At 40.7% G+C, this 23,845-nt stretch overlaps 1 protein-coding gene across 1 annotated transcript in view; it reads left to right on the plus strand.

The window, feature by feature from the left end:
- DNAJC4 (DnaJ heat shock protein family (Hsp40) member C4) overlaps positions 1-13,220 on the plus strand; it is a 46,143-nt gene extending 32,923 nt beyond the window's left edge. Inside the window, exons 2-7 of the mRNA XM_077287597.1 lie at positions 770-868; positions 5,763-5,856; positions 9,053-9,282; positions 9,662-9,820; positions 10,895-10,981; positions 13,019-13,220. Coding sequence (XP_077143712.1) covers positions 786-868; positions 5,763-5,856; positions 9,053-9,282; positions 9,662-9,820; positions 10,895-10,981; positions 13,019-13,121 — 756 coding nt within the window. The 5' untranslated portion in view covers positions 770-785 and the 3' untranslated portion in view covers positions 13,122-13,220. The remainder of the gene's footprint in view (positions 1-769; positions 869-5,762; positions 5,857-9,052; positions 9,283-9,661; positions 9,821-10,894; positions 10,982-13,018) is intronic.
- Positions 13,221-23,845: the final 10,625 nt, after the last annotated feature.

Genomic DNA, 23,845 nt, shown 5'->3' on the forward strand with positions numbered 1-23,845 from the left:
CCCAAAAGGTTGACAAGGGGCAAAATCGTGAATCAGAAGAATCATCAGTAAGCCCTTGCCTTCACCTTTTAACCCCTGTACAAGGATGTAGACTTACACATGGGCCCTGGTTTGAGTCATTGAAGTAGTAGCTGGCTGGTGGAACAGGACGGCAGGAATGGTCAGGCCCCTGAGTCAGAACCTGGAGGCTAGACAACAGACAAAATTGAGAGTCAGAAGAATTGTCAGTAAGAACTTGCCTTCACCTTTTAACCCCTGTACAAGGATGTGGACTTATACATCAACACTGAATTGAGCCCTTGAAGTAGCAGCTGACCGGTATGGCAGGAATGGTCAGGCCGCTGGGTCAGAACCCAGAGGCTAGACAAGAGACAAAATCGTGAGTTAGAAGAATTGTCAGTAAGCCCTTGCCATCATCTTTTAACCCCTGTACAAGGATGTGGACTTACACATAAGCCCTGATTTGAATCCTTGAAGTAGCAGCTGGCCGGTGGAGCAGGATGGCAGGAATGGTCAGGTCGCTGGGTCAGAACCTGGAGGCTAGACAAGAGACAAAATCGTGAGTCAGAAGAATCACCAGTAAACTGACTGAGGGCAAAACAGGAATCAATTAGGTAAAGCAGTAGTTAACCAGAGCTAGAATAAACGATAATTGGCAACCCCTAGCAGTAGGCCCTTGTATTGGCTGATGTGTTATAATAATTTTAGGGTAATTTAACGGAACCAGAGTTCTGATTTAACACTTTCCCAATTGTCTCTCAACTTACAGGGATTTAACATGACCCATGATGTCATGGCGCGGTGTGTGTAAAGAAGGACGCCAACTATGTATGCTGCAGACTCATCGTTGTGTTGGAACATATTCACGGTGAGGCGGTGTATGTATCCTGGGCCATAGGGCCACGGAGAGTCGTCATATGGCTAATAAGTGAGGAGTGATTGTGACAGCCCCCTGAGTAGTATATAGTTATGGGTGCTATTTACACCCTGCTCTGAACATTCTCAATTTATACCTATGTTTCACCCCTTCAGTAATGTTCCTTGTGATATTGTGGTATGATGCTACGAAAACCTTTAATTTAACCATAACATGAAGGAGACATTAAATTGCTAAGTGGCCATGTTGCACCTAATAAATACTGACCTCGTAGGGGAATTCTCCTTCAATTACCTTTTTTTAAAATTATGGGATAATCTTTTATATATTTAATTTGGACTAAAGTTATTTTTTGCAATTGGATAAATGAGCTGAGAGGTGCTCAAAAAAACACAGATAAGAGAGAGTTGGAAATTCTTTGATTGGATCGTCGAAACGAGCTCACTGACAGATTCTCAGATAACTCATTCTGCAGCCAGCAAAACACAGTGCAACACAGAGGTAATGGAAGGCAAATGATGCAAAAGTTTTAATGAAAATTGATTCTTAGCCAAAAATTAGGTGAACAAAAACTGACTCCAAACGTGGACGACCACTTACATTACACTGGTGTGCGTTGTGGATTTTTGAAAAATCCACAGATGACCAATTTGACCTTTGTGAACATAACCATAAACAGTAACCGTCGTTTTAATTTTTATTTCATAAATCAATAGTAAACAGGAAAAAAGGCAACTTTATAATATATCTTATTGCAGAAAGTCATATCATTTCCCTCCTGGACTGATCTTTCACTCTCAATTCATAATTAATGGGTTAAATGTGTGTTCAATGAGGACAGATGATGACAGTTGGTGCTTTATAGATTCTATGGAGAGGGAGGAGCTAGAGGCCGACACAGACATTCTGCTGCAAGTTCTTCTAAAGCAACAGTTACAGTTCTCCACAGAACTTTATGAGCACCAACTGTCCTATCTCCGTAATGGAAAAATCTGTATTCAGTGGAGATAGATTTTCTCCAAGAATTGATAATTTCTAGAATGAAATATCAGTCCAGGATCTGATAAGGTCAATTACAAAGTTTCTTATTTTCACGTGTACTATTGATTTATGGAATACAAATTAAAACTCTTTTTAATTCTTTTTCCAACCTTCGTTTTTCAAGTATCTGTGTTCTTTAAAGATACACCACATATACCCATTATATATGTGGCTGTTCACATGTCCATTTTTTTGTGGGAAAGTTGTCTGCGGAAAAAAAAGAAAACTGGGGACATGGTAATTTTTTATCCAATTTACTGTAAGTCTCAAAATTAAATTTTTCATACAAATTAACGAGTCTGTAAAAAAAGGCTAGCACTCAGATGCCATCTGTGTGTTATCCTTGTGTTTTTTTTTGTTTTGTTTTTTAATGGGTAGAAAAAGCTTCAAATTTTTTTTTTCATACTAGAAAAATGGATGTCGCACTGATGGTAAAAATGGGCACCTGGACCATAAATGAATGAAGATCAGATCCAGCGTGTTGCTGACAATTGCTCCGTTTTTTTCTTGTCTGAATGAGGGCATATATTCATGTCTGCATTAGACTCCTGAGCGGCACCTGACAGACCCCGTTATGAGTTAGTGGGGTCTGTTGGATCAGGCAGAGTGTTGCATCTTCTGGAATAAATAAAAGCAATGATGGAAATGTGAATCCGGCCTGCACAAAAGCCGAAAACCCCAAACTATTGTTTCAGTATATCAACGCGAGACCAAGACTAAGCTACCTGTCAGTCCGTGGTTTGCAGCCATCATAGAGAATTGTGTTCATTCATTCATTCATTCATTCATTCATTCATTCAACATAATTGAATTTCCTTACCACACACATTGACAGGGACTAAGGTTAATTATACTGCCTGGGAAATACCCTATTACCTGTGTTATTTGAACTCTGTGGAGAAACTGACCTACCACAGTCAATGAACGGCGAGGACGTAAACCCTTCCAGATGCTTGTAATATTGTAACTGAACTCGTGACCCCAGCATCACCCGATATCATTGTGATGTGTTGCTGCACCGTGCTGCCTTTAGAACCATTGATCAGATCCCACCTAGACCTTCTTTCGATTGCACGAGCCGTGTCGAAGCCAACTTTTCATTACAGAGATAAACCCTATGACCCTACTACTTCCTCAACCAGATGATTCATCCCAAAATTGTCACTCATAGGGCCAAAAAAATCACCAAAATGCTCCACCTCGTGTGGATTATCTGGAACTCAACTCTAGATCGTAGAGGTTTTGCTCCAGCCATCCCCATTATGTGTATTCTCGCCTTCAGTAGTACAATAGAGCAGTCAGTTTTCATTAAGAAGGGTGGGATATACCTCCTATTAATGGCTCCCGAATGCTGCATAAACTTTAAAAAATCCATAATTACCTCCGAGACCAGTGCCACTTCTCCACTCTCAGTCCCATATGCCCTGCCAGTCTCCTGACATAAACAATTTCATGTGACTGCTGAAGCCAATCAGTAGCGGCTGATCAGCTGCAGCCTTCACAATTACATATGAGCAGAAGAACAGTATTTTTTTTCCACTGAGATGTAAATGTGAAGGCTGCAGACGATCGGCAGTTGCTAATTTGCTTCAGCGGTCATGTGATGTTGTTTATGTCAGGAGACCAGATGGGGGACATGGGACTAGGAATGGAGGAGCGACTCCATTCTAGTTGGTGAGTATGGTATATATACAGTACAGACCAAAAGTTTGGACACACCTACTCATTTAAAGATTTTTCTGTATTTTTATGACTATGAAAATTGTATATTCACACTGAAGGCATCAAAACTATGAATTAACACATGTGGAATTATATACTTAACAAAAAAGTGTGAAACAACTGAAATTATGTCTTATATTCTAGGTTCTTCAAAGTAGTCACCTTTTGCTTTGATGACTGCTTTGCACACTCTTGGCATTCTCTTGATGAGCTTAAAGAGGTAGTCACCGAGAATGGTTTTCAATTCACAGGTGTGCCCTGTCAGGTTTAATAAGTGGGATTTTTTGCCTTATAAATGGGGTTGGGACCATCAGTTGTGTTGTGCAGAACACAGCTAATAGTCCTACTGAATAGACTGTTAGAATTTGTTTTATGGCAAGAAAAAAGCAGCTAAGTAAAGAAAAACGAATGGCCATCATTACCTTAAGAAATGAAGGTCAGTCAGTCTGAAAAATTGGGAAAACTTTGAAAGTGTCCCCAAGTGCAGTGACAAAAACCATCAATCGCTACAAAGAAACTGGCTCACATGAGGACCGCCCCAGGAAAGGAAGACCAAGAGTCACCTCTGCTTCTGAGGATAAGTTTATCTGAGTCACCAGCCTCAGAAATTGCAGGTTAACAGCAGCTCAGATTAGAGACCAGGTCAATGCCACATAGAGTTCTAGCAGCAGACACATCCCTACAACAGCTGTTAAGAGGAGACTTTGTGCAGCAGGCCTTCATGGTAAAATAGCTGCTAGGAAACCACTGCTAAGGACAGGCAACAAGCAGAAGAGACTTGTTTGGGCTAAAGAACACAAGCAATGGACATTAGACCAGTGGAAATCTGTGCTTTGGTCTGATGAGTCCAAATTTGAGATCTTTGGTTCCAACCACCGTGTCTTTGTGCGATGCAGAAAAGGTGAACGAATGGACTCTACATGCCTAGTTCCCACCGTGAAGCATGGAGGAGGAGGTGTGATGGTGTGGGGGAGCTTTACTGATGACACTGTTGGGGATTTATTCAAAATTGAAGGCATACTGAACCAGCATGGCTACCACAGCATCTTGCAGCGGCATGCTATTCCATCCTGTTTGCGTTTAGTTTGACATCATTTATTTTTCAACAGGACAATGACCCCAAACACACCTCCAGGCTGTGTAAGGGCTATTTGACCAAGAGGGAGAGTGATGGAGTGCTACGCCAGATGACCTGGCCTCCACAGTCACCAGACCTGAACACAATCGAGATGGTTTGGGGTGAGCTGGACCGCAGTGTGAAGGCAAAAGGGCCAACAAGTGCCATGCATCTCTGGGAACTCCTTCAAGATTGTTGGAAGACCATTCCCGGTGACTACCTCTTGAAGCTCATCAAGAGAATGCCAAGAGTGTGCAAAGCAGTCATCAAAGCAAAAGGTCGCTACTTTGAAGAACCTAGAATATAAGACATAATTTCAGTTGTTTCACACTTTTTTGTTACGTATGTAATTCCACATGTGTTAATTCATAGTTTTGATGCCTTCAGTGTGAATGTACAATTTTATTAGTCATGAAAATACAGAAAAATCTTTAAATGAGAAGGTGTGCCCAAACTTTTGGTCTGTACTGTATATATATTTTAATATGTGCAGCATCCTGGGTCCATTAATTGTTCTGCAGTCTAGAATCCCATTAAATTCTTCATCCTGTAATGATAAAGAGACATCCATGGCCATGATAGCATGTTTAGGCCGCGCAGGTTGCTCACAGTACGAGCAACTTGTGGATTAGTGTTGTCATGTTGAAAAATGGTTCCTGGGACACTCTGGAGAAATGGTGGTACCACTGGTTCTACTACAAAATCAATCTAACGCCGAGCTGTTTAGTGCACCTGGAATGAAGACTAGAGGGATCCGGCTACTATACATTATGCCACCCCACTCCATAATCCCAGGAGTCGGACTGGTGCGTCATTCCCTGATTTTTCTATCATTTACAGATCACTAACTTGTCTCCATCCACGATTTCCATAATTCCACGATTCTTCCTTCTTGACGTTGTAATTTTGAAGTTGAGTAGTATGTATAATGTTAATATTACACATATTTACACCTGGTGGTTAATGTTCTTTTTTCTAATTCTTTTATGTTATATACTTTTTAAGGTCAAATTTAAAGGACCATTACCAAGTCCTAGGTGTTGGGAGAAAAGCCACAAGTGAGGAAATCAAGAATGCCTTTTTCACCTTGTCAAAGAAGGTTAGTTTCATTTACAGCCACGATGTCACTGTTATAATAAAGCAGAAAGGATAAAAATGACGGTCCATACTCAGTGTAAGACATAATCATCCGAATAATGGGCATCATGGCTTTCCACCAAGAGCCACATCCCCTTCATTATTTTTAAGGCGCAGATAAGTACTGGCTGTGAATGAGACTGGGAAAATGTCTTTTAAGGGAAGCTATCATCAGTAAATTACCTATTTTTTATATCAAATTTAAAAAAAATGCTTTTTTTTTCTTTATTTTTTTTTTTAAAGTAGTAATCTTGTATTTTTCTCACTGGCCATTAGAGCTTTTTTAGACTATTACTCCCTTTCCTTCCAGGAAAAGCTTTCAGCAGTCTCATTATCAGCAGAGGCAGGATTATAATGACTCCCTGCTCCTCCCTTTATAGTGACCTTTGCACATGCTCATTAGATGCTCCAGTACAAAAGATAGGGTCAGTGTCTGTTAATTGTGGCTATGTGCATGTGTTGTTTCCTGAAACAACAAGAAGAAGTCTAAATATATATATGTATTTTTTTTAATACAAATATGCATATGAAAAGTAAATAAAAAAAACTGCAAAAAAATGTTTAAAAAAATCATGTAATGCCTAACAATTGGGAATTTTCTTCCCTTTATGGCTGGTTTCACACATCCATGAAATATTCCAATATCAATATCTGTCCTGACCGCCAGATCATCTGACCAGCGATAATTGCCTTTAACAAAGCTCGATCACGATTATCTTGCAGTGTAAATCCCCTTAAGTCAGGTCTGCATATAATGACAAAGCCGCCAATACTTCATTGTGAGATTTCTACATCTGCTTCTATCTGTAGCGAACTTACAAATTGTCTCTTCAGAGAAGAGGAGGACTAGAACTCTAGCGCCACCTATTGGAAGCAGCAATCTTAAGAGTCAATATCAACCCTTTAATGAGCCTTGCAATATGACTTAGGATAAAAGCCAAACCAGAATTTTTATTTGCAGACACGGTGATTCGGGGTGTTGCCTCTCTTCAGTGCAAAGTATGAGATCTGATTTGGCTGGGTGAGAGGCTCTAGACCGTGATCTAAGAGGTAATGTTTCTCCTTGTGGAGAGTGACATGTCAAGCCTGACATGTCAGAGTGAGGAGACTTAAAAGCCATGCATGCTCCTCTGGGAAACTAAATATATAAGAATTTGAACGCTATGTCTCACTTCACAAGGAGAAACGTTACCCCCTATCACTTAGCCAAATCAGATCTCATACTTTGCACTGATGAGGGGCAACACCCCGAAACACTGTGTCTGAGCATTGAGATTCTGGTTTAGTTTTATCATAGTCATATTGAAGGCTTATTGAAGGGTCGATATTTGAGTTCTAGGATTGCTACCTCCAATAGGTGGCGCTAGAGTTCTAGTCCTCTTCCTCTCTGAAGAGACAATTTCCATATTAATTTCCCAGAGGAGCATGGCAATAAACCTGCAATTTTATCTATCTACTACAACTCGTGTCAAAACTCCAGAGAGTACAGAAACACTTCTAATCTGATTAATTTTAGAGGAGCATGTATGACATATAAGTCTCCTCACTCTGGCATGCCAGGCTTGGTATGTCACTCTCCACAAGGAGAAACGTTAAACCTTAGACACTGCTGTAGTGACCGAAACATGATATCATTGAAGGAGTTAATAAAATGGCTGAGGCTGGTACGTCCTTATCATGTCACCGAGATCTCCAGTGATAAGCGAATTCGGATACCTTGTTCCTCCATTAGTTTATACACATCCCTCATCATTCCTCCAGGAAGAATTCTGCGTTTCTATAAGCATCCCTTGTCATAGGTTTTGATCAATTTACTAAGAACATCCAGAAGTCCTAGAAATGCACCAAAAAAAAAACAACAGCTGAACATGCACTAATTAGGACATTTACTTAACCCCTTAAGGACGCAGACGATTTTTGGGGGGGATTTTACATTTTTCCTTCTCTTCCTTCCAAGAGCCTTGATTTTTTTTTGTCTAATTCATGTTTCCATATCATGTTTTAAAATAACTGAAATTGTTTTTTTCTTAAAGCTGTGAAATACTGTAGTGGAAAAATTATCATTCCAAACATTGCCTTTTGGGTTTTGATTTTATGGAGCGGGCTATATGATTTTCCAAGTCAGTGCAATTACAGCAATAATAAATTTATAAGGTTGTTTTGTTTTGTTTTTTATTAATTTCGTTATTTTTTTTATTTTATCAATAAATAAATAAAAATTGTTAATTTTCAGAGACCCATAGTTTTATTTTTTATTTTTCCATCAATGGACCTGTATAAGGTTTAGTTTTATGCTGTAATTTTTAATAGCACTATTTGGGGGTTAAATATGAGGTTTTGATAATTTTTTATTGCATTTTTGAGGGAGGTGAGGTGACTCAATAAAATGGCAATTTTGCCACTTCTATTTTTTTCTTTACAACGTTTAATGAATGGGTTGAATAGTTTTATATTATGAGGGATCTGATTTTAGTGGACCACACTGCCAATACTGAATAGTTGTTTTTTTAAGTATTAACTGAGGAAAAGTGGGGTGATTAAAATTTGTATTTTTTATTTAATATTTTTAAAACTTTTTTTTTTACATTCCACTTTTTTTTTTATTCCCAATAGGGGACTTGAACCTATGATTTTTTTTTTTTTTACCAAAAAAAATGTCAGTATTGCAATATATAGGACAAAGCACTGCTGTGACTGGACCTCACAGGAGTACCAAGATGGCTCCCTGGCTGCGATGGCAACCCATCGGCTTCCCACAGTCACCTTGCAAGTGGTGGCCGATGGGCATCCGAATGGACATGCTACCAGGATGACATGATGCAAAATACCACTATCAGTGATTGACAGTGTCATTTAAGGAGTTAAACAGCAGCAATCAGAGCTAGCTCCAGTCACTTGCGCCGATCAACTTGCATGTAGCTCAGTGGCTCTGCCCAAGTTGGCGGCACCGCTGAGCTCACTGACGTGATGTCAGCACTGCAGACAATAACAGCAGCTGAAGCAGCTGCAAAGACTCAACACTGGACCTGGGGATGGTGTGTAAGGCAAGGTTTGTGTCTTTAAAACATACTGCGTGTTGAGGTTTTGGAAAACTACTTTAATACTAGACTTAACAAAAGTCTTGCATTTATGTGCAAACGTTTGCCTATGTTTTTCAGTGCCATCCTGACAGCGACCCCACAAACCCTCTTCTGCATTCCCAGTTTGTGCGCCTGAACGAGGCCTACAGAGTGTTAAGCAAGCACGCTTCACGCACACAATATAACGACGTCTTGGACGCAATACAGAGAGAAAATTGGAATTTAAGAGGCCGCAGCCAATATAAACCTTCCGGTCCAACAAACAACTGGAAGCAATCCTATCAGACAGAGCAGGAACCATATACCAGGTGACAACCGAGACTGAGGCCTCCATTCTTGCAGAAGACCTTCACGTGTCTCCATCCTTGTTCTTGGTCTTCTTTCTGTAGCAACTTTCCCTTTCTTCATCTTAGGTTCCACTCAGCCCTCCGCTTCCCATCCTCCATCTCTTATCTCCAAAATCCATAATATCAGAACATTCCTTGGTTGATAGTGATGTATAGGGGCCGGGGTGGGGGAGGAATGCAACACTGGTCGTATATAAGAATCTCACAAAAAAGTCATTAATGTTGATATCAAACCAAACTCCCCTTCCCCATATCAGTTACTTTTTCTCTTCCATTTTTTTTCGACACTTACAGTAGATTTTTCACTTTTTACTTATGATTGTGCTTATTCCCTAATCAGGTCCACATCACAAGACCACGCGCGGTACTGGTCCGAATTTCCTCCAAAAGAAGATTGGGAAGGATCTACAGAAGAACGCAGAAAGAGCAATATTACGATAGTTTTTTATTGCTTCTTAGTTGGAGGCCTAAGTGTATTTTTACACTATGAGCTTTTTAGGTAATTACTTTTCATCACTTTGTTTCATTTAACCCAATAAGCGCCATACATATACGTTGCTTTAATCCCGTGCCATTGTACAGGTGGTGGCATTAAAGTGCACGCCGTCCAGCAAAGCTGGAGCAGACCAGGCAGGCTTAAAATGTGCAAAATTTATTACAGTGGCTCAAGATGGAGGATAAATTTGATTCTCGAAACAACAAGTAATGTGTCTTAAACATAATGGTGTCTTGACAGATTTCTGACTTGAAAAACTTTGAAAGGTCGCAAAATTTTTGTGCAACTCGAAGATGCACAAACTCTTTGCGACTTTTGACATTTTCACATCAGTCCATATCTTCCCAGGTGGGTGAGACTGGACATGTTGAAGCCCGCCCTACAAATTCTTCAAAAGTTATGCCAATATAGAGCGCCAAAAATATAGTAACTGGAGTAACCCTTCTAGCGAGGTACACGGAGGCGGACACCAGTGGTAAGATGCGCCAAATTCATTAGGTTGTGTGTGCCTCTTTACTAAATTAGATGCATCTTACGACTGCCCAGCATAATGCCAGTCTTAAAGAGGTTGTCTACGAATTCTGTTTTGCTATGGGCCTAAAAACTAAGAGGCAGGTAGTTGCTAAAAGAGGCAACTACCTGCCTGTTCTACCAAGCGGTCACTGACCACTCCTGCCGACAAGTCGGCTGCTCCACGCTAACAGAGCTGCTCTTCTTCTTCCGGGCTGCTCTGTTGACAGAGCGTGACTGAGGATCTCATACTGACTGACTGCTGGCTCCCCGCAGTTATGCAGTGGGGAGCCGGCTGTTAATCAGCATGATGTCGGCAGTCACGCCCCGTCATAGCAGAGGAATAGAAGTCGCCGCTCTGTCGATGTGACATCAACGGAAGCCGTTGAATCGCCGGAAGAAGCGGTCTGTGACCACTCTGTGCTGGCAGAAAGCGGCGCAAGGCACAGCAGGAAGGTAGTTAGCAGCTAGCTGCCTGTAAGTTCATAGGCACATTAATAAAAAACTATTTTTGTAACAAGTGCTGAAATGCCAGTGGCCTAAACGTTGTCGTTTGCCTTGTTATAGAGCATTTAGAGATATTCGGAATAAGGAACTGGACGAACAACAGATTAAAATTTTGAAATTTTACAATGAGAGGAAAGAGAATGCCAGGTGAGTGCACATACGGCACACATAGGTAATCATGGGACTTATACTTTTTTGTTTTTAGTTTTTGAATGTTCTAAAAAATAAAGGAGTGGATGAATGTTTCAAGAACCACAAGGTGTCAAATTATTAAACAAAAAATACAAAAATGTTGGTTATCTTGCATTATCACCTTGTGTGTACTGTTCTGGAGCACACTGGAGAAGAAGATGGAAAGGGAAATTGCAGTCTATTACAACTTGTTTACATATTTAATCATAATATCAGATATATTAACGTTTAAAAATAAAATGGAAAGGCTTTCTTAAAGACCAGAATACACATGAAATACAGTAATCACAGGAAGTGTTGACACCCTTGATATTGTTCCAGAAAATAAAGCATTTTTTTCCAGAAAATTATTGCAATTACACATGTTTCGTTATGCACATGTTTATTTCCTTTGTGTGTATTGGAACAACACAAAAAAACACAGGACAAAAATACAAATTGGACATAATTGCACAAAAAATCCCAAAAATGGGCAGGACAAAATTCTTGACATCTTTCAAAAATTGCGGTTAAACAACTTTTCTTCAAACGTGATGCTTGTTCAAACTCACTTGTGGCAAGTAACAGAAGTAGGCAATGTGAAAATCATACCTCGATTCAGATTAAAAGGGGAGAAGTTGACTCAATCTTTGCATTGTGTGTCTGTGTGTGCCACACTAAACATGGAGAACAGAAAGTGGAGAAAATAACTATCTGAGGATTTGAGAACCAAAATTGTTTAAAAATGGCAACAATCTCAAAGTTTCATGTCCGGATGGTGGATAAGCCGCCCCAATCAAGTTCCAAACAAATTCAAGCTGTCCTGCAAGCTCAGGGTGTATCAGTGTCAATGCAAAGTATACGTCAATATTTGAATGCAATGAAACTCTATGGCGGGAGTCCCTGGAGGACCTCACTGCTGACACAAAGATATAAAAAACTAGACCTCAGTTTGCAAAATGGGTGTAAGCCAAAATCATTTTGGGAAAGTATCTTGTGGACAATTGAGACCGAGCTTTTTGGTAAAGCACATCACTCTACTGTTTACCGAAAATGGAGTAAGGCCTACAAAGAAAAGAACACAGTGCCTACAGTCAAATATGGTGGAGGTTCAAAGTTGTTTTGGGATTGTTTTGCTGTCTTTGGCACTGGATGCCTTTACTGTATGCAAGACATCCTAAAATCTGAACATTACCGACAGATTTTGGTTGGAATGTAGTGCCCAGTGTCAGAAAGCTGTGTTTGCATCCTACGTAATGGGTCTTCCAGCAGGAAAATGACCCCAAACTTACTTCAAGAATCCCCAGAATGGGATGGAAACAAAGCGCTGGAGCGTTCTGAAGTGGCAGCAGAGTGGAGAGATCCTAAAATTGTTGTTGGGAGAAGGCGCCTTCAGATATGAGAGACCTGGAGCAGTTTGCAAAAGAATAATGGTGCAAAATTCCAGTTGAGAGGTGTAAGAAGCATGTTGATGGTTATAGGAAGCTATTGACTGCAGTTATTTATTCCAAAGGGTGTGCAGCCAAATATTAGGTTGAGGGTGCCAAAAGTTTGTTCTGCCCAATTTTGGGGTTTTGTGTGAAATTATGTCCAGTTTGCCTTTTTTATCTGTTTTTTTTTGTGTTGTTCCAATACACACAAAGCAAATAAACGTGTATAACAAAACATATGTACGGTAATTGCAAGCATTTCCTGGAACAATCTCAAGGGTGCCAACACTTTCGACCATGACTTTAGCTGTTTCCAATCAGTCCTTTGGTTGACCGTTATTACCCCCAAGGTAAATAAAGGTAAATTATGGTTATTCCTATTTTTATAAACTCTCCTAGTACTGTGCAGCATCATATTAACGAGTCCATATAGTACACAGACCTCCGCAGCATGCACGGGCCTTCGTTGTCTTATTAAGGTGACCCATCTTAACTCCAGCCCTGTTATTGTGTTTTATGTTGTGGACACAAGACTTGTAGTAGTGTAAATACTACCAACAGTTCATGTTATGCTTTTGTACAGGATGAATGGATTTAACCTGCAGCAGGAGATTCTACAGCAAAAGCACGAAGAAAGGCTCAGGCAATTGTATGGACAAAACCTGAAAGATGAGGCCGGAAAATAAGAGAAAAATGGTGAAGAAATTGTAATTTTTTTTGTTCTTCGTGTATATGATCCTTTGTGCGAGAAGTGTATACTGTGTATTAAAGACTATAAACTTTCAGATGGTTTAATTTGTTATCGACTTTGCTGCGTGATCAACCTAGATCACAGTAGATCTCATAAATAGGTTTTTATGGGGCTCCATACGCTGCATTTTTTTTTCAACAAAATTTTCATGGGAACTATTAGACTCAGTACACACACAGCCATTTTTGTGACTTTATGTGTTTACGACTTGATCGAGATGAGCGAATCGCTTATGCACCCCTGTCCACGGTCCAGTGCTCTCTGGTCCTCGATAGAAACTGCCTGAATTTCCTGAAATTCTGAGCTACACGGAGCTCAGGAGTGACGTCTCGCCAGTCCGGCTTATCATTAGCCAAGCCTGAAGAGTAAGGAAAATTTGCGCAGCTCACGGCCAGTCCACGTTTCTTCTTGTAGGAGAGTGCCAATCTGGCGTAAAGAGACTTATAGGCCTTATAATGCTCCTCTGAACGTGTAATATTTAACTATGCTCTTCACAGAAGAAGATCTGGCATAAAGAGACTAATATGCCTTATAATGCTCCTCCAAAAATGTAATATACAAATATGCTTTTCACAGAGGAAGATCTGGTGTAAAGAGACTAATAGGCCTTATAATGCTTCTCCGAAAATGTAAAATGCAAATATGCTCTTCACAGAGGAAGATCTGCCGTAAAGAAACTTATTGGCCTTATAATGCTCCTCTGAAAGTGTAATATGTAAATATGCTCTTCACAGAGGAAGATCTGGCGTAAAGAGACTAATAGGCCTTATAGTTCTCCGACGAAAATGTAATATGCAAATATGCTCTTCACAGAGGAAGATCTGGCATAAAGAGACTAATAGGCCTTATAATGCTCCTCCGAAAATGTAATATACAAATATGCTCTTCACAGAGGAAGATCTGGCGTAAAGAGACTAATAGGCCTTATAGTTCTCCGACGAAAATGTAATATGCAAATATGCTCTTCACAGAGGAAGATCTGGCATAAAGAGACTATTAGGCCTTATAATGCTCCTCCGAAAATGTAATATGCAAATATGCTCCTCACAGAGGAAGATCTGGTGTAAAGAGACTAATAGGCCTTATAATTCTCCTCCGAAAATGTAATATGCAAATATGCTCTTCACAGAGGAAGAGGACTAGATCTCTAGTGTCGCCTATTGAGCATAGCGATCCTAAAAGTGAATATCGATTCTTTTACGGGCCTTGCTAAATGACTCCGTATAAAAAGCTAAAGTATAAACTTAATTTTTAGACGTGTTTGCTCTTCATCAGTGCAAAGCAGGAGGTCTGATTTGACTCGGTTAGAGGCCTCTGAGAGTGAAACGTTTCTTCTTGTGCAGAATACTAAGCTGGCGTAAGGAGACTTATAGGCCATGCAATGCTCCTCTTGGAATTTAAATATGCAATTATCCTCTTCAGAAGCACTCTACATAAGGAGAAACATTCCCCATTGATCACCTCTCAGAGGCCTCACATTGAGCTAAATCAGACCTCCATCTTTGTACTGGTGAGGGGCAAACACCCAAAATACAGGTCCTTCTCAAAAAATTAGCATATAGTGTTAAATTTCATTATTTACCATAATGTAATGATTACAATTAAACTTTCATATATTATAGATTCATTATCCACCAACTGAAATTTGTCAGGTCTTTTATTGTTTTAATACTGATGATTTTGGCCTACAACTCCTGATAACCCAAAAAACCTGTCTCAATAAATTAGCATATTTCACCCGTCCAATCAAATAAAAGTGTTTTTAAATAACAAACAAAAAAACCATCAAATAATAATGTTCAGTTATGCACTCAATACTTGGTTGGGAATCGTTTGGCAGAAATGACTGCTTCAATGCGGCGTGGCATGGAGGCAATCAGCCTGTGACACTGCTGAGATGTTATGGAGGCCCAGGATGCTTCAATAGCGGCCTTAAGCTCATCCACAGTGTTGGGTCTTGCGTCTCTCAACTTTCTCTTCACAATATCCCACAGATTCTCTATGGGGTTCAGGTCAGGAGAGTTGGCAGGCCAATTGAGCACAGTAATACCATGGTCAGTAAACCATTTACCAGTGGTTTTGGCACTGTGAGCAGGTGCCAGGTCGTGCTGAAAAATGAAATCTTCATCTCCATAAAGCATTTCAGCCGATGGAAGCATGAAGTGCTCCAAAATCTCCTGATAGCTAGCTGCATTGACCCTGCCCTTGATGAAACACAGTGGACCAACACCAGCAGCTGACATGGCACCCCACACCATCACTGACTGTGGGTACTTGACACTGGACTTCAGGCATTTTGGCATTTCCTTCTCCCCAGTCTTCCTCCAGACTCTGGCACCTTGATTTCCGAATGACATGCAAAATTTGCTTTCATCAGAAAAAAGTACTTGGGACCACTTAGCAACAGTCCAGTGCTGCTTCTCTGTAGCCCAGGTCAGGCGCTTCTGCCGCTGTTTATGGTTCAAAAGTGGCTTTACCTGGGGAATGCGGCACCTGTAGCCCATTTCCTGCACACAGTGGACTCAGTCCACTGCTTCCTCAGGTTCCCCAAGGTCTGGAATCGGTCCTTCTCCACAATCTTCCTCAGGGTCCGGTCACCTCTTCTCGTTGTACAGCGTTTTCTGCCACATTGTTTCCTTCCAACAGACTTACCATTGAGGTGCCTTGATACAGAACTCTGGGAACAGCCTATTTGTTGAGAAATTTCTTTCTGGGTCTTACCCTCTTGCTTGAGGGTGTCAATGATGGCCTTCTTGACATCTGTCAGGTCACTAGTCTTACCCATGATGGGGGTTTTGAGTAATGAACCAGGCAGGGAGTTTTTAAAAGCCTCAGGTATCTTTTGCATGTGTTTAGAGTTAATTAGTTGATTCAGAAGATTAGGGTAATAGGTCGTTTAGAGAACCTTTTCTTGATATGCTAATTTATTGAGACAGGTTTTTTGGGTTATCAGGAGTTGTAGGCCAAAATCATCAGTATTAAAACAAGAAAAGACCTGACAAATTTCAGTTGGTGGATAATTAATCTATAATATATGAAAGTTTAATTGTAATCATTACATTATGGTAAATAATGAAATTTAACACTATATGCTAATTTTTTGAGAAGGACCTGTACATATCCGCAAATAGAGTGTTTGTTTGTTTTGGCTTTTTATCCTAAGTCATGGATCAAAGCTCATTAAAAAGTTGAAATAGACTTTTAGGATTGCCACATTCAATAGGGGGCACTAGAGTTCAAGTCATCTTTTTTTTCTGAAGATACTATTTGCATATAAAAATAGGAAAGTAAAAAAAATAAAAAAACATAAAAGTTTAAATCATCTGCTTTTTCAATGAAGAAAATAAATATAATTGTATCACAAAATATAAAATTATTTATCCCATATGTTAAATGTGATAAAGCAAAAATAAAAATGGAAATTCCAGAAATGTTATTATTTGAGTGATACACTTACCTAAAAAATGCCAAAAAAGTGATCAAAACAGCGTATGTATCTCAAAATGATACCAATGAATACTACAGCTCACCCTATTAAAAACAGCACTCTCACATCTCCATCAATGGTAATATAAAAAATAGACGTTATTTCCATACTACGGTACTGTGCTAAGACATCGTACAGTGTAGGACTGCGTACTCACTTCTCTATGGTAGGGACTTTTACTGCCTTAGCTCTGCTGCCTCTACAGGGGAAAAGTAGCATTACATTCTAGTCATGTAATACCTGCATTGATCTGCCAAAATGAAAAAAATAATTCTCTGCTCTGTCTCCGAGAGATGGGCTCTAAGCAGGCGACTCCCATATATGATACTCGGCTCCTTAAAGGAAATACGTCAGTAGGTTGTGTCATGTAATCCAAGAGCAACATAATATAGGAGAACAGGACCTGATACCAACAATGTATGACTTACTGGCTGCTTGCTGTAGTTTCAATACAATCAGTGTTTTATGAGCAGGAGATTATCACCAAAGGACTAGGTAACTTGTTCCAGGTAGTCCAGCTAATCTGTGTAACCCCGCCCCCACCACTGATTGGCTTCCTGCTGACAATGTACACCAATCAGTGGTGTGGGCGGGGTCATTCACAGCTCAGCATTGCAAACGCTGCTACATCTACAGCAGAGAAAACAGGGATTTCATCAAAACAGTCCAGTAAGTGATACAATGCTGGAATCAGGGTCTCAGCCCCAACATCATGCTGCTTTCAGATTACAAAACAAAAACCTGCAGACAGATTTCCTTTAATAGAACAAATAAAATGGGATTCTCTTTGTTAAACCTTAGAACTAGACCATAGTGCTATAGAACTATAAAAAGAAAGGTTGATCTGAACTCCATTCTATCAGATGTAGTAATATCCACGCTGTGTGCACAGAGGCAGGGCGGAAATATAGAAAGAAAGGCTGGTCTATCAGATGACCCACATAAAAACATTTGTTTATTCAAAAAAGTTAATAGTGATCCATCATGTTTCACGCGTTTCGGACCCCAACTCATGAGTTCTTAATCTGAAACCAAGAAGTTGGGGTTCGAAATGCATAAGACTCGTCTGACAAGTGCTGGATCATCCTTTTAACTATGTCTACATCATCTCTGACAATTTTTTTCTTTTCTTTTTCATTGTTTTGTATCAGATAGCTACTAGATATGGTTGAAATAAATGTGACTTATATTTAGCCGGCGACCCTCGTTCACATTTCCAGGCACATAGGGCACACGCAAAATTTGCATCAAAGATCTAAAGGGCAGCGTTGTCCCGCTCTGTGCTGAGTCATCGCTTTCTAGACCGGCTACCCAATTTAATGATAATGAGGTTTTAGATTTGCTTCACTGAACTTGTGTAATTTTTAATTGTCGCTGCCATCGCTCTGAACATAATTATTACACATGACTTGCATTTGCATGCTTTGCTCTGACAGATAGAATTCTCTTGGGATCCCATCTTAAGTTATCATCAGAGGGAACTAATCAGGAAATCGTATAGTAAACAGACACTTTGTTAAAATAAATACTCGATTTAACAGCCTTTTATATAGCCGTTCCGTAGTAAATAAAGATTCATTATTATGAAAACCTTCATCAAAACAGTCGCAGTAAAATTGGCTGATCCGAGTTTTCATCCAGTCCTATCATAGCGCAATGTTTTATCACTAGGTTTTTACAGTTTTATGGGATGGCGGGGATGGGGGGGGTAGGTTCTGTGCCTTTAATCTATCATTGTCATGCTTTCAAAATTCAGAACCATAAAATGTTCCGAAAGATGTTTATATTGATCACGTCTCTTGTCTAACGAAGGAGGAAAGTGACAATCATCGTTTAGATCTGGCAGCCATGGCTCTCCCTTCCAGTATTTCCACTGGTCATGTATGTCTATGGCTTGTGCTTTCTTTAACAATGGAAGATGATCCAACTGTTTCTTTGGTTAAAATGATTAAAAAACTTTATTCCAAAAAATAAGATATAAATTGTCAATCTCATTATATCCAACTAGATGGTGGCCCGATTCTAACGCATTGGGTATTCTAGAATATGCATGTCCACGTAGTATATTGCCCAGTCGCGTAGTATATTGCCCAGCCGCGTAGTATATTGCCCAGCCACGTAGTATATTGCCCAGTCACGTAGTATATTGCCCAGCCACGTAGTATATTGTCCAGTCACGTAGTATATTGCCCAGCCACGTAGTATATTGCCCAGCCACGTAGTATATTTCCCAGCCACGTAGTATATTGCCCAGTCACGTAGTATATTGCCCAGCCACGTAGTATATTGTCCAGTCACGTAGTATATTGCCCAGCCACGTAGTATATTGCCCAGCCACGTAGTATATTGCCCAGCCACGTAGTATATTGCCCAGCCACGTAGTATATTTCCCAGCCACGTAGTATATTGCCCAGTCACGTAGTATATTGCCCAGCCACGTAGTATATTTCCCAGCCATGTAGTATATTGTCCAGTCACGTAGTATATTGCCCAGCCACGTAGTATATTGCCCAGCCACGTAGTATATTGCCCAGCCACGTAGTATATTGCCCAGCCACGTAGTATATTGTCCAGGCACGTAGTATATTGCCCAGCCACGTAGTATATTTCCCAGCCACGTAGTATATTGCCCAGCCACGTAGTATATTGCCCAGCCACGTAGTATATTTCCCAGCCACGTAGTATATTGTCCAGTCACGTAGTATATTGCCCAGCGACGTAGTATATTGCTCAGCGACGTAATATATTGGCCAGCGACGTAGTATATTGCCCAGCGACGTAGTATATTGTTCAGCGCTGTAGTATATTGCCCAATTACGTAGTATATTGCCCAGCGACGTAGTATATTGGCCAGTTACGTAGTATATTTCCCAGTGACGTAGTATACAGCACAGAGCCACGTAGTATATTGGCCAGTCACGTAGTATATTGCCCTACCACGTTTGTCACAGGTTAAAAAATAAAAAATAAACATACTCACCTTTCCGAGGGCCCCTTGTAGTCCACAGCAGCTTCCGGTCCCAGGGTTGGTCTGAGCACAGGACCTGTGATGAAGTCGCGGTCACATGACCGTGTAGCGGTCACATGACCGTGTAGCGGTCACATGACCGCGACGTCACGTCAGGTCCTTTCCGCGCAGGCGCGCAGGACTTGTGATGACGTCGCGGTCACATGACCGTGATGTCTTGGCAGGTCCTTCTGCCATACCATCTTTGCCACCGCAACCTGCAACGGAAGATGGCGGGCTGCGCGAGCGGCTCAGCGGACTACAGAGGGTGAGTATAGCAGGTTTTTTTTTTTTCATTTATTATTTTTAACATTACATTTTGTACTATTGATGCCGCATAGGCAGCATCAATAGTACAAAGTGAGGGACACACAGGGTTAATAGCGGCGGTAACGGAGTGTGTTACCCGCGGTGTAACGCGGTCCGTTACCGCCGGCATTAACCCTGTGTGAACGGTGACCGGAGGGGTGTATGCGGGCGCCAGGCAGTGAGTGCGGGGAGTAAGGAGCGACCATTTTTTTCCGGACTGTGCGCGTCGCTGATTGGTCGCGGCAGCCATGACAGGCAGCTGGCGAGACCAATCAGCAAACGAATAACCGCGACAGACAGACAGACAGAAGGACAGACGGAAGTACCCTTAGACAATTATATAGTAGATCAATATGCGCTCTCTCTTTTCCTATGTGTTTCATTTTTGAACCTCAATCAACAATAGGACAGTGTCTAAACTAAAAGGGGTTAATGACTTACAGCAAACTTTTGACACAAAGCAAGCCAACCAACAGTTGATGGAACATAGATAAAAGGGTCACCAAATTTATCATCCAGCATGAACCACTGGGAAAAATTTGGCTAATTTTTAGACCATCTAGTCTAAAAATTAGACCCAGATTTGTCTGGGAGACAAGTAGCAAGTTTTGCATTCAATTGCTTTTGCGAGAACTCTTGGTCTATGGTCCACATCTACAGGGTTTCCTTCTTTACCCATGATGCTGAAACCTGTAAAGAGAGCTCACCCGACTTAAGGCTTCTGAATAGACTCGACATAGAAATGTCACTCCTAATTTTTAAACTAGACGGTCTAAAAATGTACCAAATTTATTCCAAGGGCTCGTGCTGGATGATAAATTTGGTGCACTTTCAGACACTTTTAGCTACGTTCCCACTATCTATTGTTTGGCTTGCTTTGTGGCAAAATTATGTTGCAGTAACACACACTCCTTTTCATTTAGACACTGTCCCATGGTTGATTGAAGTTCAAAAAAATCACTTATTAAATTTAATCTATCAGCAGGTTTTTGCTATTTAATCGGAGAGCTGCATAATGAAGGAGCTGAGACCCTGATTCCAGGGATGGGTCACTTGCTTGGCTGAGGTCTGTAGTTTCAAAATAATCAGTGTTTTATTATCAGAAGATTGTTACTATGGGACTACATGACTTGTGTAAGTCCGTCAGGCTAATCTGTGTAACCCCACCCCCACCTCTGATTGGCAATGTACACATGAAGCTGCCAATCAGGGGTGTGGGTGGGGTTATACACAGCTAAGAAGTCTTAGCTCTGCTACATCTACACTGACCAAAACAGGGATTCTATCAATCCAAGTAATCAAGAAAGTGATACATCGATGGAATCAGGGTCTCTGTCCCTACATCATGCTGCTCTCAGATTCTGTAGCAAAAACCTGCTGACAAAGTCCCTTTAATAATTGAAGTGCAAGACATACTCCACATTTTCTTATGCAAATTGCACTTGTATTTTAAATTTAATTATGCATATGTTTAAAATAATTTTTGCAAATGGGTTTTTATAAAAAAAAATGTGTAGGTCCCCTGTCTCGAACTCAGTAACCTCCAACATGCTTGTAAGAGCGCACCTCCACCCTTCATTTTATGTCTGAAATTTGGGGAGGGCGGAAATTTTGCAACATCTTATCAGACCATGCGACTTTTTGGTTTGAAAAGTGACAAAAAAGGTTAAAGGCTGAAATAAAGAGCATTTTTTTATTTTTCCCAAAATTCATGAACCTTGTGCGCCATCAATAAATACGAGAAAACAAAAAAAGATTGATCTTACTGACAAATTCTTAGTTAACTTATTCTGCAGTCAGTGCAACATAAAGGCTATGGGAGGCAAATGGTGCAAAATTTACAATACACTATGTTCCAAATTATTATGCAAATGACATTTTTCTCTGATTTTCCTAAATGGTCGGTGCAAATGACAGTCAGTCTAATAAAAGTCATCACTCGTTAGAGTATACATCGAATTTTATTGAAGAAACCTCCCAATGATAACAGTATAATCTCCAAAATGAATAAAAACTCAAAATGCACTGTTCCAAATTATTAGGCACAGTATAATTTCTAAACATTTGTTTTAAAGAACTAAAAATGCTCATTTGTGGCATTTGCAGCATTAGGCAGTCACAGTCACTGAACAAAAAAGCTATTTAACTCCAAAACATCCTAATAGGCCAAGTTACATGTTAACATAGGAGCCCTTCTTTGATATCACATTCACAATTCTTGCATCCATTGAACTTGTGAGTTTACGGAGAGTTTCTGCTTGTATTTCTTTGCATGAAGTCAGAATAGCCTCCCAGAGCTGATGTTTTGATGTGAACTGCCTCCCACCCTCATAGATCTTTTGCTTGATGATACTCAAAGGTTCTCTATAGGGTTGAGGTCAGGGGAAGATGCGCAAAGCAGCCAATGACTCAGCGGGATTCTTTGCAGCATGAGATGGTGCAAAGAATTGGTGGCCATCCACCAACCATCCACTACTCCATCCATTTGGACCATCCAGGGTTGCTCAACACTTATCAGTAAACAAGAATGTTTGGAAATTAGTCTTCATGTATGTGTGGGCCCAATGCAACTATTTCTGCTTGTGAACACTGTTTAAGGGTGGCCGAATAGTAGGTTTATGCACCACAGCAAGCCTTTGAAGGAGCCTACACCTTGAGGTTTGAGGGACTCCAGAGGCACCAGCAGCTTCAAATATCTGTTTGCTGCTTTGTAATGGCTTTTTAGCAGCTGCTCTCTTAATCCGATGAACTTGGCTGGCAGAAACCTTCCTCATTATGCCTTTATCAGCACAAACACATCTGTGCTCAGATACAGCCACAAATCTCTTAACAGTACAATGATCACGCTTAAGTTTTCGGGAAATTTCTAATGTTTTCATCCCTTCACCAAGGCATTGCACTATTTGATGCTTTTCAGCAGCAGAGAGATCCTTTTCTTTCCCATGTTACTTGAAAACTGTGACCTGCTTAATAATGTGGAACATCATTTTTAAGTAGTTTTCCTTTAATTAGAATCACCTAGAAAACTAATTATCCCATGTGTTTAAGATTGAATTCAGTGATCCATTGAGCCCTGAGACACAATACCATCCACGAGTTTATTTGAAAAACAAAACAATTAAATCTTTATCACACTTAAATCCAATTTGCATAATAATTTGGAACACAGTGTAGAGCCCAACTACAAAAATAATTTTTAGCCCATAATACATGCATGTAATAAAACAAACTTGCATGTGTCTATATAGTACACTTCTTTTTCTAATATCTGATGTGACAGGGCAAGAAACTCACTGCACAGATCCTGAGACTCTCCCACCAATCACTGAAAACTTGTTACGTGAGCTGCTGTGGAAGCCGGAGAACTGCTCTGGAAGCTGGAGAACTGCTCTGGCAGCGGGAGAACTGCTCTGGAAGCGGGAGCACTGCTCTGGAAGTGGGAGCACTGCTCTGGAAGTGGGAGCACTGCTCTGGAAGCAGGACAACTGCCCTGGCAATAGGACTACTGCTCTGGAAGCCGGAAAACTCTGGAAGCGGGAGCACTGCTCTGGAAGTGGGAGCAGTGCTCTGGAAGTGGGAGAACTGCTCTGGCAGCGGGAGATCTGCTCTGGAAGCGGGATCACTGCTCTGGAAGCGGGAGAACTGCTCTGGCAACAGGACTACTCCTCTGGATGCGGGACAACTCTGGAAGTGGGAGCACTGCTCTGGAAGAGGGAGCACAGCTCTGGAAGTAGGACAACTGCTCTAGCAGCGGGAGATCTGCTCTGGCAATGGGAGAACTGCTCTGGAAGCGGGAGAACTGCTCTGGAAGTGGGAGCACTGCTCTGAAAGTGGGACAACTGCTCTAGAAGCAGGA

Source organism: Ranitomeya variabilis, chromosome 2 (genome assembly GCF_051348905.1).
Source record: "Ranitomeya variabilis isolate aRanVar5 chromosome 2, aRanVar5.hap1, whole genome shotgun sequence".
NCBI lineage: Eukaryota > Metazoa > Chordata > Amphibia > Anura > Dendrobatidae > Ranitomeya > Ranitomeya variabilis.